The sequence below is a fragment of the Tachypleus tridentatus genome, chromosome 13 (genome assembly GCF_004210375.1).
Source record: "Tachypleus tridentatus isolate NWPU-2018 chromosome 13, ASM421037v1, whole genome shotgun sequence".
Classification (NCBI taxonomy): Eukaryota; Metazoa; Arthropoda; class Merostomata; order Xiphosura; family Limulidae; genus Tachypleus; species Tachypleus tridentatus.
The window spans coordinates 160,915,104-160,933,788 of NC_134837.1; the positions used below are offsets into that span (position 1 = coordinate 160,915,104).

Genomic DNA, 18,685 nt, shown 5'->3' on the forward strand with positions numbered 1-18,685 from the left:
AGTTTTTATGAGCGTTTTTGCGTTGCTTTTTTCACAATTGCATATAACGGAAGCAAGTTTTTATGTCCTACTATAGCTTTTAATTAATTATGAAATTACATAACTGACTTACAGTAGACGGATACTTCTGAACCATACAATAAATCTTTTTCTTTCGTTAATTTTTCTCTTGTATTTGTTGCCAGACATTCCCAAACATGTCCCATAGTATTTCAATAAATCAAATTAAAATTGATACCACTTACTATAAATACATAATGTATGTATTAGTATAATAATATGTATTTTGCAAACAATTGTTTACATTTATTCGGCACAAAGACAAGAATTATCGAAGAATATATTATACGACTCTGGTATATGCCATATATTACCTGAATGCGCTTCATGAAAACTTTCAGCTCTTTTTCATTTCTTGCAAGAAAAACGTAACCTTGATAGTTTTGGAGCATGCCTTGGTTTCGTGGCCATTTGAAGTTTGGTACATAACTCAGGTTAATTATGGTCGCCTTGATACGTTGATGAAACAGGTTTTCGATTAAAAGACTTGTTCCTGTGACGATGAATAAAACTGAGACACCTTAATAAATTAAGAAATACCCTGATCTCTTATTGTTACTTAAGGATAGTTCATCAATAAGTATGATTTCTCATCGAAGCGCCGTCGTCTTATAATATGTATGATATTAATTTATATTGCAACTTCTTGAGGAAAGAATGAGTTTTTACCACACTGATATACGTATTGTAATTTTTGTTGTTGCAGCAAGCTTTCCACTTACTGTTCATTAAGCATGATGAGTAAAACGGATCAAAAGCCAGCTTGAATAAAACTATTTATAATACACATATGAATGTGGCAAATATTATTTTAATAATTTTCTTATAAAATGTGATTATCTAGTAGTTAATATGTTCAACTTTCAGTTTATTTATGATGATGAGAAGCTCACTTGAAGTAAAAAGGTATTAAATTTAAGAACAGAACAACGTTTTGACTTCTTAGGTCATCTTCAAGTTAACAGAGAGAGTTTGCAACTAATGGTTGCTAGGCACATGTCTTAAGGACAAGAGTGTAAACAGGTACGAAATATAAAGGGGGCTTTGCAGTCAGATGCTTGGTTTGTTTCTTTAATTTCGCGCAAAGCTACATGAAGGTTATTTCCGCTAGCTGTCTATAATTTAGCAGTGTAAGACTAGAGAAAAGGTAGCTAGTCATCACCACCCACCGCCAACTCCTGGGTTACGCTTTTGCCAACGAATAATGGGATTGACCTGACAATATAATGCCCCTACGGCTGAAAGGACAAACGTATTTGTCCTTAATCTCCTGGCCATGTCGCGCCCAGATGTTAAGTTATTAATTGATACAGGTATAAAAGTGTTCATTTATATTGGTATAATTTTGGTTTGAGTTCTTGTATAAGTAATACTTATTTGGTTTTGAATTTTTTTAATTTACTTATTTATTATTTTTGTGTTTTCTATGATTATTTGCAGTGTTCAAACATGTGCGAAAGTGTTACTGTGCTCTTTGAATCTGGATTCTATTTCTCTGCTTGTTTCTCCGATGCAGAAGTTGTAGCAGTTGTATTTTAGAAATAATGTTGATGTTATATTTCTCAGTGTAATTTTTGCATAGTATGGATTTTAGTTGTGTACTTAGTTTTTGATTGAACTTAACATTTACTGGAATCTTATGTTTTGTTGTAAGTTTTCCAAATATTGGTTAGTTTAGCACTAACATTAGGAACATATGGTATGCAACAATGAAAGGTTTTATAGTTGGCTGTATCATTAAATTTATTATTGTTTGTTTGCTGTTGATTGTGTTCTTGGTCTAGTAGTGTGTCTGTATAATTTTTTCAACGGTTTTTGAAGGAAATTTGCTGATGTTGATGAAGTGTTGTTTTATTTGGTTGATTTTATCATTACTTTTATGAGGTGCTCACAGTTTTGTGGCTTTGTTTATTTGGTTTCTTAATATGTTGAGTTTTGTTTTGTTACAAGTGCTGAGTTTCAGAGAATGTGTAGTCTAGTATTTGCGACTTTTCTGTGAATTTCTGTTTTAAATTGTTTATCGGTTCTTATGATCTTGAGGTTGAGAAATGTTATTTGATTAGTTTTGTTGTGTTCATAGGTGAACTTAATATTGGGTTGTATAGAGTTAACGAAGTTGAAAAACTAATTGTGTGTTCTGTAGATGTGAATCCAGAAAGTTTATCGTCAACATGTCTGTACCAGTATAATGGTGGGTGTAAGGCTGAATTCAATTTGTGTCAGAAAAATTTTAGCTAGAATTGGTGACACAGAATTGTCCATACTTAAGGTATTTATTTATAAGTAGTTTTGGTCAGTTAACATGAAGTTAGTTTTGATAATTTAACATGAAGTTAGTTTTGGTGGTAATGAATCGTATGAGAATTGCTAATTGGTTGCTGGAGATGAGTATTAATGGGTTTGGGTCTTGGATATAAATTTCTAAAACTATCTTACAGGCTTTGGCAGTTGAGACTTTTGTGAAGAGGGAGATTATGTCGAAATTGGCCATTAAGGCTGTAGGGTTAAATTGATCAAGAAACTTCCTATGCGATGTATTTAACAAGGCTGTAGTTGAAGGATTCATAGGTCAATAACCTTCGCACATTTTTGGACACTGCAAATCAAATAAACATAACATAACTAATAAAACACCTAGATACTAAGTAGGGAAACAAATACAAACAAAAGAAAAATAAAAAAGCCCTTCTTATACCACAATTAAAACCAAAATTAAACCAATATAAAGGAATACCTTTATACCTATATTAATTAATAACACTATATAACACAAATTTTGTTCCTGGATAGTATGTGTTATGTTGTAAAAGTACAGAAAATGGCCATTATTCCCTTCAAACTTTGCTTTTGTGACCTAGATAATGACATTTAGAAATTAACCTATTTTCTATGTAAAAATGGGCATATTTGCACATTTTCATTTACATAAGGTCTGATTTAAACAACAAATTGATCAAAATTTACATGTATTTATACTAAAGTTATACAAAAATGAACAAAAATGATTAGAAGTGAGTAGTTTTTTTTAGATTAGTGACTGTAATGTAAATTACTTAGAGGTATCAGCCCCGAAATATAGTCTTCCATCATGTTTTCGTTATAAGTTGCTTGGTCGCGGCGTTCAAAGTCCAGTATATCTTGATGGAAGCGCTCGCCTTGCTCTTTTAGCATGCTCCTATGTTATCCTTGAATTTATCAAGATGAGCGTCAAGCACATGAACTTTCAGGGACATCCTGCAGCCCAGTTTGCCGTAGTTCTTCACCAGAGTCTCAATCAGTTCCACATAATTTTCGGCCTTGTGATTGCCCAAGAAGCCCCGAACCACTGCGACAAAGCTGCCTCACGCTTTTTTCCTTCCTACTGAGCTTTTTGGGGAATTCTGTGCACTTCAGGATCTTCTTTATTTGTGGTCCAATGAAGATACCAGCTTTGACATTTGCTTCAGACAGCTTAGGAAATAAGTCTCAAAGGTACTTGAAGGCTGCAGACTCCTTATCAAGAGCTGTGAAAAAGTGTTTCATAAGACCCAATTTTATGTGCAATGGTGGGAACAACACCTTCTGTAGGTCCACTAGTGGCTCTCACATGACATTGTGCCTCCCCACAGAGAACTCGGTCCGTTGTGACTAGTGCTTCCTGTTGTAGTGCACTGCGGATTCCCCGCTGTTCCAAAGGCAAAGATAACAGGAAAACTTGGTAAAGCCTCCTTTGAGACCCATCAGGAATCCCACCATTTGAAATCTCCAATAATCTCCCAGCCATACTCATCATACTTCAAGGCTTCTAGCAAGGTCTTGACGCTGTTGTATTCCTCTTTGAGGTACACCGAATGAGTCAGGGGAAGAGGCGGATACTTATTCTCATTATGGAGCAGCACAGCTTTGAGGCTTCTGGAAGCTTCTGGAGAATGCTTGCAGGTTCTTGATGCCATCTCTGATAAAACCAGATAGCGCTATGTGTTCACTTAGGCAGTTAGAATTCCCCGAAGTGGTGGGTGGTGAGCCTCTGTATATATATTACTATGGAAAGGTCGAGAAAATTCTAAAAGGTTCTTGAAAATTCACGTCAGTTTTACAACATTCTAGAAAGTTCTTGAAATTCTTGTAAGTTCGAGAAAATTTTCTATCAACTACTCAGCACTGAATCTATCTGAAATGTTCTGGGAAATGGGTAAATTTGAAAATTTCATTATCCAGGTCATAAAAGCAAAGTTTGAAGAGAAAAATTGGTATTTTCCATTTACTTTAGGCATAAGCAAGTGGGAAATAGCACTTTCTGCCCAGGAACAAGAAAAAGTAAAAATTTTGTTACATTGTGTAATCTAACAATTGACTGCAATGCCTCCTACAATTTCGTATCCCTTCACACTCTTGGTTTTTAAGACATGTGCCCAGCAACGGTCAGTTTCAAACTCTCTTTATTAATCTGAAGATGATCTAAGAAGGTCGAAACGTTATTCACTGCTTTAACTGAAGTTTTAGTACTCATATCAGCCGTCTTTAGAATACAATTAAACTTCAGTTTAGTTACCCTTATAATTTTCCATCTATTGCTTCCACATCTCGAAGCCTAAGGTGCTTGTATTAAAGTTTTTTTATTGATATTATTCAATATTGCTCTTCTACATTAAACTTTTTAACGCTTTGGAAGACTGGTGAAACAAAACTTATTATTTATCGTTATTCACTAGTTCAGTTAGATTTTTCTACACTTCATAGACAATCTGGCCAATGCTTTAAGTTGATTTTCATTTTTTGTTCTCTTTTGTCTTTCATGTTGCTATGTTCTCGTCAGTGTCTAATTAGTTCTCTGAATCAGAATTATTTTTAAACTAAAACTCTTTCCTTACATTCAGGAAATTTGGCAAAGTATATTTTTATTTGACGTTTTTTTTAGTAGTATTATTTCCCAAAGTAATTAATTTCTAGTGCATCTGTATGAAAAGCCAATGATACAAAACGTCCTTACTCTTAACCTAGAAAAACAAACTTATATAGATAGGGTAACAAAAATTTAATAAACGTAAAATATTTAAGGATGTATGATATCTTGCTGAACGTCAAGATGATTTGATGTTTTCAGTTACTGCTTCATTTATAGAGTCACTTCTAAACTCCAAAGTTTGATTAAGCTGAGAAAACTTGTCATTTATGCTTCGTCGGTGGAGGTTTGTTTAGGTTTCAAGCAGTACTTTAAAAATATAACACCATATTTTTCTGTCAGTAGCATTCATACACTCTGTCAGTAGTATTCATACACACGGTAGTGCATAATGTTTTATATCTAGATGAGTTATTTCTTCGGATTTTGTGATTGTCATCATTTTATGAACTTTTATCTCTCGATATTTGTTATGTGTATATTTGACAGATGGAGAGATTTGAATAAGTTAGACAATGTGTCACAAATGAACGCAGCATTTTTTATTAACATACACACATCAACTGAATTGAATACTGGTATGTACTCATAATGATGGATATATATATTGATGGCTGTTTCGAGATATAGAAATTGGATCACAGTGAAATACGAGAACATGTGAGGCAAAAAATAGTGAAAATCTCAGTAAGAATTAGCTTTGTTTGGAAATATTACATTTCTCAGCTCTACTAGGACTTCGATGAATCAGGCTATTAAATATATACACCCCCAACTATCACAGCGGTAAGTATACGCATTTACAACGTTAAAATTAGGGGTTCGATTTTCCTCGGTGGGCCCAGCAGATTGCTCGATGTGGCTTTGCTATAAGAAAAACACACACACAAACATTAAATATGTTTTGTTCTTTATAAAAGTAAAGTTCTATTAATAATATATTTATTCCGAAATTACGCTGAGTTAAAAATATCACTAGAGGTTATATTTTTTGTAGCATTATAATGTGTTCTGTGCTTTGTACTTTGCTGCTCGTAGTGGCTATTGCTTATATATGTTTTTTTTTATTTTAATATCGACGGTGGTTAAAGTACATATATCCAATTCTATAGCTTTGCGCTTAACAATAAGAAACCGCCCGGCATGGCCAGGTAGTTAGGGTGCTCGACTTCTAACATGAGGGTTGCTGGTTCGAACCATTTTCACAGTGTAAGGAATATTATTATGTGACGGTCAGTCGCACTATTCTCTGATAAAAGAGTAGTCCAAGAGTTGGCGGTGGGTGGATATGACTAGCTGCCTTCCCTTTAGACTTACACTGTAAAATTAGTGACGGCTCGCGCAGATAATTTTTTGTAGGATTGCAAGGAATTCAGAACAAAGAACAATAAAAAACGAATACACTCCGTGTGTTGGCATGGCAATTAAAATACTTGACTCACAATTTACGAGTAGTAGGCTCGAATCTCGTCACCGAATGTCCTTGTTCCTTTATCTTTAGAAGCGTTTTAAAGTTACCGCTGATCTTAGTATAATGGATACATCGAGAGTTGATAGTGTATGATATTGACTAAATGCTTTCCCCCAACTCTTGCAGGATTACAATGTTTAATTGTAAAAAAAAAAAACACATATAAACCAACTCTTTAAAATTAGTAAGGGTAGCATATATGATCCTCGAATGGTTTTGCGCAAAACTCAACAAACAAACAAAAGTTATTTTTCGTACACTTCTGAATGATTGATTCTTTGGACCTATGCACAAAGCTATACAATGGGCCATCTTTGCTCTGCCCACAATGAGTATTGAAACTCAGCTTCTAGCGGTATCTGTCCGCAGACATACTGGTATTATCTTTATACACCTTTAAATAATAAAATTTACTGCTTTTCTGCTATCACTATAATTAGACCTGCATGACATCAAAAGAATATTCAATACTTTTGTTCAAGTTCTAATGGATTTGCAGTTATATGTTAGATTGATTAACTGATATATTTTGCTGTTAACGTATATTGATAAGAAAATGTCACATAATCATTGGTTTAAAGAAATTCGTTTGCGTAGAATTATCGACCGTCTATTCATTCGACGATAACTTTTAATTATGGTTCCCAAGGTGTAAAATAACTCGAGGAAAAATACCTCAAGTTTCTAGCGTTATCGACAGGTGTCAACTAGTGAAAAACTGTGTGACAAGTTCTTTTCTACAAAACAATAGTACTGAAAATATAAAGAATAAGATAAATATAAGTTTTAGTTGTTGAACTTCTTTACTCAAACATGAAAATACAACACTAAAAATTGTTTACAACGGTGAAAAAGTAGAAATAAAACCATTCTGTATGAGAACAGTCCATCATGTGGAAAATTATGCATTCAAATGCGTTTATTACAATTTTCACGTAAGAAGTTTGTATTGTGTTTGGAAGTTGTGAAATACGACGCTATATGTAGTCTTGCGAATGAGATCTTCATGTTTATATTCCACTTCAACTCATTATTTGTATCCTGAAAGACTACATCAGTATTACGTCCCTTTTATATAAATGTGACAATATTTTTTTATTTTTTCTGATCCTTAATCCTAAGGGCTTTGTAGTAGCACATTTTGTTTCATTTTACTTTGAAAACAAATTCTCAAGTAACCCGACAGCAGTGTATTAAAATCAGAGAATAGAGGCATTAAAAGAGAGAAAACGACAAACGTGAAATGATCTAACATAATAGAAAATATTATAGGAAGTGAAAAACAAGGAAGATGTTGTGTACTTCTTACATTCCTTTTACAAGGCCCGGCATGGCCAAGCGTGTTAAGGTGTTCGACTCGTAATCTGAGGGTCGCGGGTTCGAATCCCGATTACACCAACATGCTCGCCCTTTCAGCCGTGGGGGTTATAATGTGACGGTCAATCCCACTATTTGTTGGTAAAAAAGTAGCCCAAGAGTTGGCGGTGGGTGGTGATGACTAGCTGCCTTCCCTCTAGTCTTACACTGCTAAATTAGGGACGGCTAGCGCAGATAGCTCTCGAGTAGTTTGCGCGAAATTCAAATAAAAAAAACAATCCTTTTACAATTCCATTACCATACACCTATATATAATAAACATTTTCCGTGTAATATGGGGACTTTGTGAACAGTGTGATTAGGCTTTGGTTAAATGCTTTAAGCAAGTTTTTTAACATATTTTTAACAAAACATAAACTTTGAAAGGCAATTTTCTCTTAATTTCTTAACAAAGTGGGATGAGGGAATATTGCATTTTTTTTCAGTCTTTTTGAAAATTACATATAAAGGAATTACAATGGTATTACGTTTCGTAACAGTGTCCACAAAAGAGAATCGATAATATGTGAAATATATGAAATGAGTTCAGTTGAAGGTACATTATGTGGAAATTACAGATTATTTAATTTCAGTACATACCTCTTGCATTAACTTAATATTTTAGAAACTCACATAAACAAGACAATAAAAAAAACGTAAAATAATTTTAATAACAACGAAACAAACTTTAATACGCTTGTAGATGTGTCTTAATCTCAGTGATGTAAATGGTTGTTTTGTTTATTCGCTTTCCAATTGATGTTCATCATTACATCTTCAATTTTTCCATAGGTAATTTTATGAATAGAAGAATAACGCTTTAACTGCGTGAAATACCAAGTAAATCAAATTTGGCGAAATAAATGAGATTACACTGAATAAAACATATTACCGTTATATCTGTTGTCATAACAGGGTCTATCTATACCCAATAGCTAAATGATCAGGAATTTCATATTGAAAATGAAGAGTTGTTAAGTTCTTTTTATTAAAAGTAGATAACAGATGTATTCACTCTCTAACTTTTCTCGACTAAATTAGTGATGGAGAAAACTTTCTGAAAGTGTATTGTATACACTGATAATTTACTGTTATTGCTCAAATACGTTAAATCCTGGTAGTTATAATAATCTTCGGCGATTTTTCTTGATATTTTTTTACGATTTAGAAAACACTTACATTTATCATCTTTAAGTACATGCGTTTTCTTAATGATGAAATTGTATTGCCCCCCCCCAAAGCGTAGGGTATGTTTGTAGACTTACATCGTTAAAAAATAGATTTCCCCGTGGATTAAGACTGAAGCATGAATTTAGACTTAGTTTCAATTCTTTGGTTCCTTCAACTAATATTCTGAAACCAACCATGATCTATCTCCATTTCAAAACGCCCCTCCTAGTGGTACAGTGGTATGTATGCGGACAAACATAGCTAAAAACCAGGTTTCGATACCCGTGGTGGGCAGAGGACGGATAATCCTTTGTCCGTCTTTGTGCTTAACTACAAACAAACAAATTGAATTATATTAGTTTTCAAGGGTTTAAAAAGAACGCATTGCAGCCGTATAATGTTCTGAAATAGAAGTGTTTACGACCTTGTTAGCCATATTATATTAATGTTTTATGGTATTGTGTGTTTTACCACAATTTGTTGACACAGCACAAAGGTAGTACAAAACCAGACAATATAACAAAATTTACACGTGTTATGTTAATTTGTCTTGGAAATAATTCAACATAAATGAAGTGGAATATAATTATATATTCGTTTGTTTGAAGTTAAGCACAAAGCTCTCTGTGGTCTGCCACCATAGGTGTCTAAACTAGATTTCTAGCTTTGTACGTCTGCAGACATGCCGCTGTGCTACTGGGGGTCAATTATATATTTATTTGTTAGAAAAAGGAATATAAATGTTTCAGAACAAAGACAAAGATAAAACTAAGTTATAAACAATTGAAAAAATTATGAGTTATCTTGTTTAAATGTTGCTTTAAAGTTGTCTGTACAAAGAACTACAAGTATACTTAGAAGTAAAGGATGCAGTTTTGTATCATTGAACTGTATCTCAAACCAAATAGAAACTACAGGAGAAAAGTACATATGTTTTAAAAGCTTTATCTACTCACTGAATATTGTTTCATCACAATGTATGACTATTTATAATCTGTTAACAATTAGTATTCTCTACTTTCAAATTTGTAACTTTTAATTTAATACATTTCTGTTGATTCTCGTTTGATTTAAGGCTCTTGTTTGGAGAATGGGATTTATGTAATGAACTGATCATCTAAACCTATCCAGACTGTCCGTTAACTGGTATCCACCTGACGTGGCGCTAACACACGTCAGTTACAGGTGGATTTCAGGCATCATATCATAGCATTTAACCCCAGTTATCTTTAGACACTTCGAATAAAGTAGCAAAGATACGGCAACCATAAGACCATTAGACAGACTTTGTTAAAGTGTGCAACTAAGAAGATTTCCGATATTCATGTAAGTAGTGGATTCTGTGAAGATAAGTTGACTGAGAAGATTTCCGATATTCATGTAAGTAGTGGATTCTGTGAAGATAAGTTGACTGAGAAAATTTCCGATATTCATGTAAATAGTGGATTCTGTGAAGATAAGTTGACTGAGAAGATTTCCGATATTCATGTAAGTAGTGGATTCTGTGACGATAAGTTGACTGAGAAGATTTCCGATACTTATGTAAGTAGTGGATTCTGTGACGATATATTGCGGGAAACGTTATTCCTGAAGAACCCTTCAACTTTGGTACCTGGATTCATAAAGGTAGCAACGGATAACACGAGATTAAGATGAAAACAAAAACAAGAAATGTATAGGATTTATATATCTAAACTTCGTATACCAGTATATGAAAAGATTCAAGGGTTAATTGAGACTAGGCAGATTGGAACAGAGACTCCTATAGAAAAACGTTGTAAACTTATGTATTAAGCAGGAAAGGAATATGACAGAGTATAGGTATGTCAGTAGAATAGAAATTAAAAAATGTGAAATGCTTCTGACCTGTTTTAGACAAATTAGTGTTAGTTACCTTTTGAGACAAAACCTTCTGATTTACCCATTATTTAAATTTATGCACCATTCTATGACAGCGAAGAATAGACAATTGAAAGTTTTCAGCAAGATATTGTGGAAGTTAATCTTAAATTAATGCATAGTAGGTAAAGGTGTACTGTGGTTGGACTATACAGTCTTGGATAAAGAAAACAGAATAAGACAATTTTGTGAGAATAAAGATGACTTAGAAACATGCAACACTTGGTTTAAGTAGCTCTTTGAAATTTTATAAACTAAAGATATAAGTGTTGACAAAATAATTTTTGGTTAGATTTTTATGTAAAAAACTACGCAGCTCTGCCTCGTTTCGCTCTGCAGTGTTGAGTAAAACATCGAGGTACAGACGTTATTCATGTATGCGTTATGCATACAACACCAATGTCAGTGGCATTAGTATCCAATATCAAGGAACACATTTTGTTTGTCTATGGACACATTTCCTCCTAAACAAGTCGGCCGATCTAAACCAAATCTTTTTCAACCTTTTCCACATACTGAAAAATAAAAATATTTTATAAAGTAACCCGTTTACTGTTTTTGCAGAACCTATTGTAAATAGTTGAGTTTGAATAAAGCACACACTACGAGTCAAGGGTTATAAATAAAAGTTTCATCATTTTGACATTTTTACCACAACAACTTATCTAGCTAAATTGTGGAAAATAAAGATATTGCTGCAGTTTAAGCTTGCAGCTCTTTTCTGATTCAGTCCATTTAACTTTCACTTTATACTAGGGTTAGGATAACTGCTTAAGTCTGAATTAAAGATGTATTTTAAAATCAAAATACCTTTTGAGATATTTTAACTTCTTGATGTACAATACAGTTTTTAGTAACATTTAAAATTATTAAATGCAACAAATTTAGACAATGGAAATCTTGATTATGTCTCTACTGTAAAATGGATTGCTTTGAAAAGGAAGTGACGTCAAGTACACCTTCTTACGTTTTTATTCATTTCCCTCGTCAAGCAACAATTTTCTTAAATCAACACTTCATTTTTTGCTCATTTTTAGTACATTTGTGCGTTTTCAAGAGGAAACTGTTAGGGCAAGGCATTTAAAGAACATTACAAGAGTTTCAAAAAGAAAGCTTAATATGGACTAAAAGTTCACTTTACTGAATCTGTAGAGCTTTCTCTAAGAGCAAAGTTAGGTTTACAATTTGGCTCTGAAATAAGTAATCCAATTGCACATTTAATTAAGTTTAACGAAGTGTTACATTTCTATTATAAAAAAGAAAAACATCATAAATAATGATTATAATTTTCTCCGTATTTATATAAGACATCGCAAAATATTAAGGAACCAAACACTTAATAAAATATTATAAAATACACTTCATAACGTCATTCCAAAAATCGATTTATCAATATTTATATTTTGCGTGCTCTGTTATGATTATGCATGGCTGTTCTAGTTGAATTTTACATATGTTACACATCCTACAAAATCAATAACCCCATTTCGTCTTTAGACTTTGTTATTTGTTGGTTTCCTGTTTTGGTAACTAGTTCAACTTCAATGTTTCTATAATTCTTTGACAATGTTTCTCACAAGTGCGGTGGCAAAATATTTTTGACAAAAGCACAGCCAATGGGAACTAACTACTCGAATCGAAAAAAAACAAAACACTATAAGTGACAACTCATTTTGATACGGTCAACTTAGTACATGTCTTAAAAGGGCATGCATAAGATATCAAGTAATGTTTTTAAATACTATATTGACTGTACAATATTGTAAGAGATTAGCTACGCCACGTAACGACAGCTACCTTAAAAATCTAGTTGTTAGGAGTCGTCAGTTTTTACCACTCTGGGCCCAAAATAGACTTCAATCAGAAACTGAGATAAATATCAGTCCCACAACTGACCACACGTCTAGACTTCTATTAAAATCAACAGAATTGTTAATAATGTCAATAGATGCCTTTAATGTTTACAGAGAAGTCTATTTTTTTATACCAATGATTTAATTTATGAGCTTATGTTCAGAAACCCAGAGATGAAAATAGCAAATTAGTAGGAATTTGTATAAACATTTGTTTGTGATTTCAAGAGGCAATTTTTTAGTACAACGGTACACTGACGTGGAACTAGATCCAACTGAATGAACATTTCATGATACAGTTACCACAAAGTTTGTATCGATATAAGTTAATTCCTGACATCATGCTACTAGAATTACGATGGATTACCTTGAATAAAAATATGAAAAAGAACATAAAGAATATGAATAAGTTAGAAGACTTCTAGAACATTTTGTACGCTCTATACATGAATGCCTTAACATATATCACAACGTCAGAGAGACTGGTATTACATTGATTAAAGAATAAAACAATTTAACTCATATCAACCAAACAATCAGTCATCACTTGTCACCTGTGGTTCTCCAACTTTCTCTATTCCTATCTTTCTTCTCCAGTCTTCTCAGTTCAGTGTTTTAATTTATAATTTACTTTGCCTCCTATTGGTTCAGTCTTAAGTCTGAAGGCTTACAACATTAAAAGCTAAGTTTCGATATACTGTGCATGTTTGTGCTTAACAAGAAACAATGAAACTAGTCTATTTTCTAACGTAATCGAGCCAAGTGATTCTATGACAGTGTGTTGTTTTTATATTTCCGAAGTAAGCGCAGCTGGTATTTCCCACACATATCTTGCAGTTCTATTTTATCTTTGCGTATTCGAATATTTCCTCATTAGTTTTTCTTTCTATATAGCTAATCTACCTTCATTCATCAATAGCAATACATAGTTAAAATGCTTTTCAATTGCCGTTTATGTTTCATTACTCAGAGTCTACATTTCCGTTTCCCGTGGATTAAGACTGAAGCATATATTTAGACTTAGTTTCAATTCTTTGGTTCCTTCAACTAATATTCTGAAACCAACCATGATCTTTCTCCCTTTCAAAACGCTCCCTCCCCAGTGGTACAGTGGTATGTCTGCGGACAAACACCGCTAAAAACCGGGTTTCGATACTCTTGGTGGGCAGAGCACAGACAACCCTTTGTTTTGCTTTGTACTTTATTACAAACAAACCCTTTCTAAACAATTTTGTCTTCTAATAATTCTTTCCAAGTCTTTTGTCTAAATCTGTTGGGAACTGTTTCAGGAATACTTATAAGGTGAGAGTGAATACGGATAAAACAGGTATTTCAAAATCTGTTGACAATGCCCGTTTTTTATGAATTGAGTGAAATAGTTCAGTGATATATTTGACAATAATAAGGGATATGATATAGAAACTCATTCAAAGGAAATATTATGCGAGTATAGTAAAAAATGTTATGACACCGATATTGAGGGACCACACGTGGTATATAAAGATACTATTTAAAAAAATTAAAACATATATATTTCTGTATTTTAACGTTCTGTGATACTGTGCTAAGAATACACATTGTTATTCGTGTATTGTTAACCAAAATTGATAATAAACGTGTTGCTAACTTCGCTTGCATTAACATAGTGTTTGAGTTACTAATGTCAAGTAATCCATAATATAAATATTCTGATTAAATATATTTATCTTCCAAATTGAAATCTAAATATTTGATATATATATATATATATCTACATCTATACGATTTCAATCATACGCTTTAATGTATAGAAAGTGTAGAACTATTTCAGTTGTTTGGCCACACGTGTTCAGTTTAATAACGTGACTTTAAAGAGGATAGTATAAGATAGATTTGCAAAACATATACTTCCGAAATTACCAACAGGGAGAATCGCTTCTCTTGTAAAATGTAACTTTAGTAAATAAAACTCTTCGTTAAGTGGATACTTTTCTGATATGTATAAATATATATATCTTTTAGTTGCATTTGTAGTAAAGTCAAAATTGTCATTCAAGAAAACCGTTTCCTTGTCGATTCCGTAAACTTTCAATGTTTTTCTCTACATCGCTGGAAAATGTCAATTATTTACTCGTTTTTGAACAAAAGTTTGACACCGTAAGTTGTATTGCATTATGTCTGATTGTTCGAACTTATTACGACTTTTATAACTTAATGATTTGATTCATAGATGTGGATAAATCAAATCAAGCATGCTTTAAGATACACACTTGTGAAAGACATTCATTCTAGATAACATCTTATAGTGGTTTAAGAATGAATATAACTCTTAATATTAGCCTTTTATTTTATAGGGTAAGTTACTAAACACTAGAATGATTAGTTGATCACATCGATCGATAATGATTTCATACACACTGTAACTTTCTTACTAGCTTTTTTTCCGTCTCTCTTTCTTTTATTTCTCTTTCTCTCTCTTAGTACATACACAGACACACACAGATATAAATATACGTTGAGTATTGTGATTGCAACATGTGAGATAGATATGAGGAACTAGACCTTTTATATTACACATTATAATGTCTGACATAAGTAACTTAAATACTATGTTTGAGAAAGCAAGAGTATATAGTACATATAAGGTGGATTTAAGGTGAATATATATATATACATAATATTTAACCTCACATATATGTAAATATATATATTTATGATGACATCATTAATATATATGTGTGTTTATGAGGATGAATATGCATATGAACAATGTTGGTTAATAAAATATGATTTATAGAACATATTATTGTGTTAATAGTAAGTAATTATTTCCGAATGTTCACTTTTTTTTTGCTCAGCATAAACGTATTTAAGTCGTTTCCGAGCTATAAATATAAATATGAGTCAGTAAAATAAATTTTGTATGTGTTTGAAAGTGTAGGATACGTATAAAATCTAGAAGGATAATGAGCAATAATATACTGGAAATATCTTTTCCATTGGAAATTAGTTAATTAGAGTTTTCATTTAATTGTATTTTTCGTCCGCAATTCACGTTTAGAAATAAACAACAAGCATGTAATATTGTTTTAAAACAGACTAAAATATTAAATAGAGAAATAATATTAGAATATTTGAAAACCTTTTATGCTGCTCATAAGAAGCAGCTTAAAGTTTTGGAGTTATACCCTATCTAAACTGCCCCTTTCTGATTCAATAAAACTTTATGGTGTATTGAAAACAGTATCAAGTAACGCTAACATTAAAGAAGCGACTACCTACCTTTCGTGGGAGCGTTGACAATCAACACATCTGTCCAGTTTTGATGACGTAATACTGAATAAATGACATCACTCAGCTCTGTAATAGATTACCCACTTATGTATCACTATTTTATTGAAAAAGGTTAGTTCTTACACTAAAATATCTTAGGTATAAAATGTACTATTTGATGCTTATGTCGTTGAAGAAACAGCGACAATTGTTAATCCAATACAGTATTAACTAAGCTGTTGAAAAAAAAACAACTCTTAAATAGCTTATTCAGTTTCAGAGTATTATAAGGAACGAAGTAATGCACAGAAATAAAAAATAAATGTTTATGATTAATGAGAATTTTAGTATACATTGAGTTTATTGGTTTGTTTGTTGTAAAGCATAATGTTATATAATGGAGTATCTGTGCTGTACCCATCACAAATATGAAAACCCACTTTTTACCGCTAAAAGTCCCCAAACATACTGCTGTGTCACTGGGTAGAATTTTATATTGAGAAATTGTGACTATTCCAGACACTTTGCTATACCTCGAATACAGAATCATACCGAGGTAGTTAGTATGACTTATTTTCACACAACTGTGAAATTGTTGATGCTAACTTTTCAAATTTAAGATGTACTTTCTGATAGAAATAAATATCTGGTGGATTTAAAGTGTAGGAATGTACATATATATTTTACTTAAGCAGTATTCATATTCACAAATAACTTTCCCATATCTTTGTTTGTGTATGTTTTCTTATAGCAAAGCCGCATCGGGCTATCTTCTGAGTCCACTTGGTGTCTACGTTTGTCAACCGTAAACGAATCATGTCTACAACGATATTCTACAATTATTTTAAAACTATTTTTTAAAAAATTCAGTATAGATTGTTGTGTGTTTGTAGCTAAGCATAAGGATATACAATTGGCTATCTGTGCTCTGTCTACCACAGTGTCGAAAACCGGTTTTTACCGTTATAAGTCCATATACTTGCTGCTGTGTCACTGGAGTGCATTATACATAGGAATATTAAAACGAAATATTGCTATTACGAACTAAGGAAGGCTTATTGTTTTCATACAATGGTTTAATATTTAACATTATTTTACTCACAAGTAATAATGTTTCATTGTCTTAAATAAAACAGTACAATACTTGCGACTGCTAGTAATATGTTTTTTCACTTTTATAATTTAAATATAATTTAGTCATGATGTAAAGAATATATGAACATTTTGATAATATTCTCTATCTATCAAATTATTTTCAGCTATAACTATGTCAAAAATTAAAGAACATTAATATTACCTGAATTTTCATTTTGATAACGATACCCACTTATCAAAGTGAGATACACCAGTAGAGAAAATAAACAGGAAACCACATTCTTCTTCTTTGGGTAAGTCATGTTTATGTATGACATGAAGGCTTAACACAGGAAGATTATACAACCATTAACGCCGTAGAGAGGTTACTTGCAGAATAAACCCCCAGTAATAATACAGTATGCGCAAAGTACTACTTCTTGAACTAAATGGTTACTCTCTCTGATTGGAGGATTTTATGATGGCCACGCCCAACATATGAATGATTTAAAATCTTGAAGATTATCTTATTTTCCACAAGTGCAGGTAAGCTAATTAATTACTTGTAAACTTTTTCGTAATTAGTGTTTATTATTAAAGAAGTCTATGAATACAAGTTGACATTTTCTCTGAGCACTAGGAAAAAATTCCAAGAAATATTTTGGAAAAAATTAACTTAATCTCTTTTTTATTCTTCAATTTTGTAATACACACAAATAACTTTGTTATTTAATTAAAATAATTCACTTTTTATGAACTTATACTTATGAATTTTTAAGGTTAACATCCGAAGTTTGAATCCTTGCGATGGGCAGAATGCAGATAGCTCATTGTGTAGCTGTGCAATGAGGAAAATAAGAACAACCACAAATTACTACTAATAACACGTATTTTAAAACTATAGTTTTGTCATTCCTATTTACCTCTGGTGCCTACTGTTAAAAATTATGAAACAGTGTTGTCTTTGTCAGACAGTAGTGGAACAACAATACATATCTTATGACACTGAAATAATTAACTAGATAATATAAAAGATGACAGATAGTACATGTTACAATCAAGGAAAATTTTTGTTTGTTAAGTACAAAGCAACCAAAAAAAGATATTGTTTCTTAAGTATAAAGAACATAGTAAGAATGGTTTGTTCAGTTTGCTCGTGAAGAAGAAAGATTCACCTTTCAAAAGCGCTCGGGTTTTTATTCACTTTTATCATGAGTTCTTGAATATATGTGTTTTTCTAATATAATGAAGATACTGAATTGGGCGTGGAAAGTTTGAAGGCTATTGATACTCAAGATATTGATTTAACTTTAAAAATATTATTTTAAATTAATGATCTGAAACAGAATAAACGAAGAGGCAATTTAGAGATATATGAAATAATACAACAAAATAATTATTGAAGAAGTGAAAGATATTCTACGCAGAATGGCTCAAAACTTAAGCCATTAATCTGTAACAGATTGTTTAAAGTTGAAACATTAATGGCTCATAGAATAACTATCCATAACAATAAAAAGATAGCACTTATCGTTGTTAAATTCAAAAGTGTTTTGGATAAAGAGAAATACTCGAAAGATAAGAAGAATGTGGTTAAACAGAATCAAATCCAACAGAATATGCGACAGGGCGGAGTCCATATAAAAGAAATTCTAACATTTGCTAATA

The 18,685-nt window shown here is 32.2% G+C and overlaps 1 protein-coding gene across 1 annotated transcript in view; it reads right to left on the minus strand.

Annotated features, from left to right (window-relative positions):
- LOC143239552 (putative glutamate receptor) overlaps positions 1–17,431 on the minus strand; it is a 33,699-nt gene extending 16,268 nt beyond the window's left edge. The window contains exons 1-3 of the mRNA XM_076480731.1: positions 17,241–17,431; positions 15,953–16,030; positions 375–553 (exon numbers count right to left, since the gene is read on the minus strand). Coding sequence (XP_076336846.1) covers positions 375–553; positions 15,953–16,030; positions 17,241–17,355 — 372 coding nt within the window. The 5' untranslated portion in view covers positions 17,356–17,431. The remainder of the gene's footprint in view (positions 1–374; positions 554–15,952; positions 16,031–17,240) is intronic.
- Between the last annotated feature and the right edge of the window lie 1,254 nt (positions 17,432–18,685).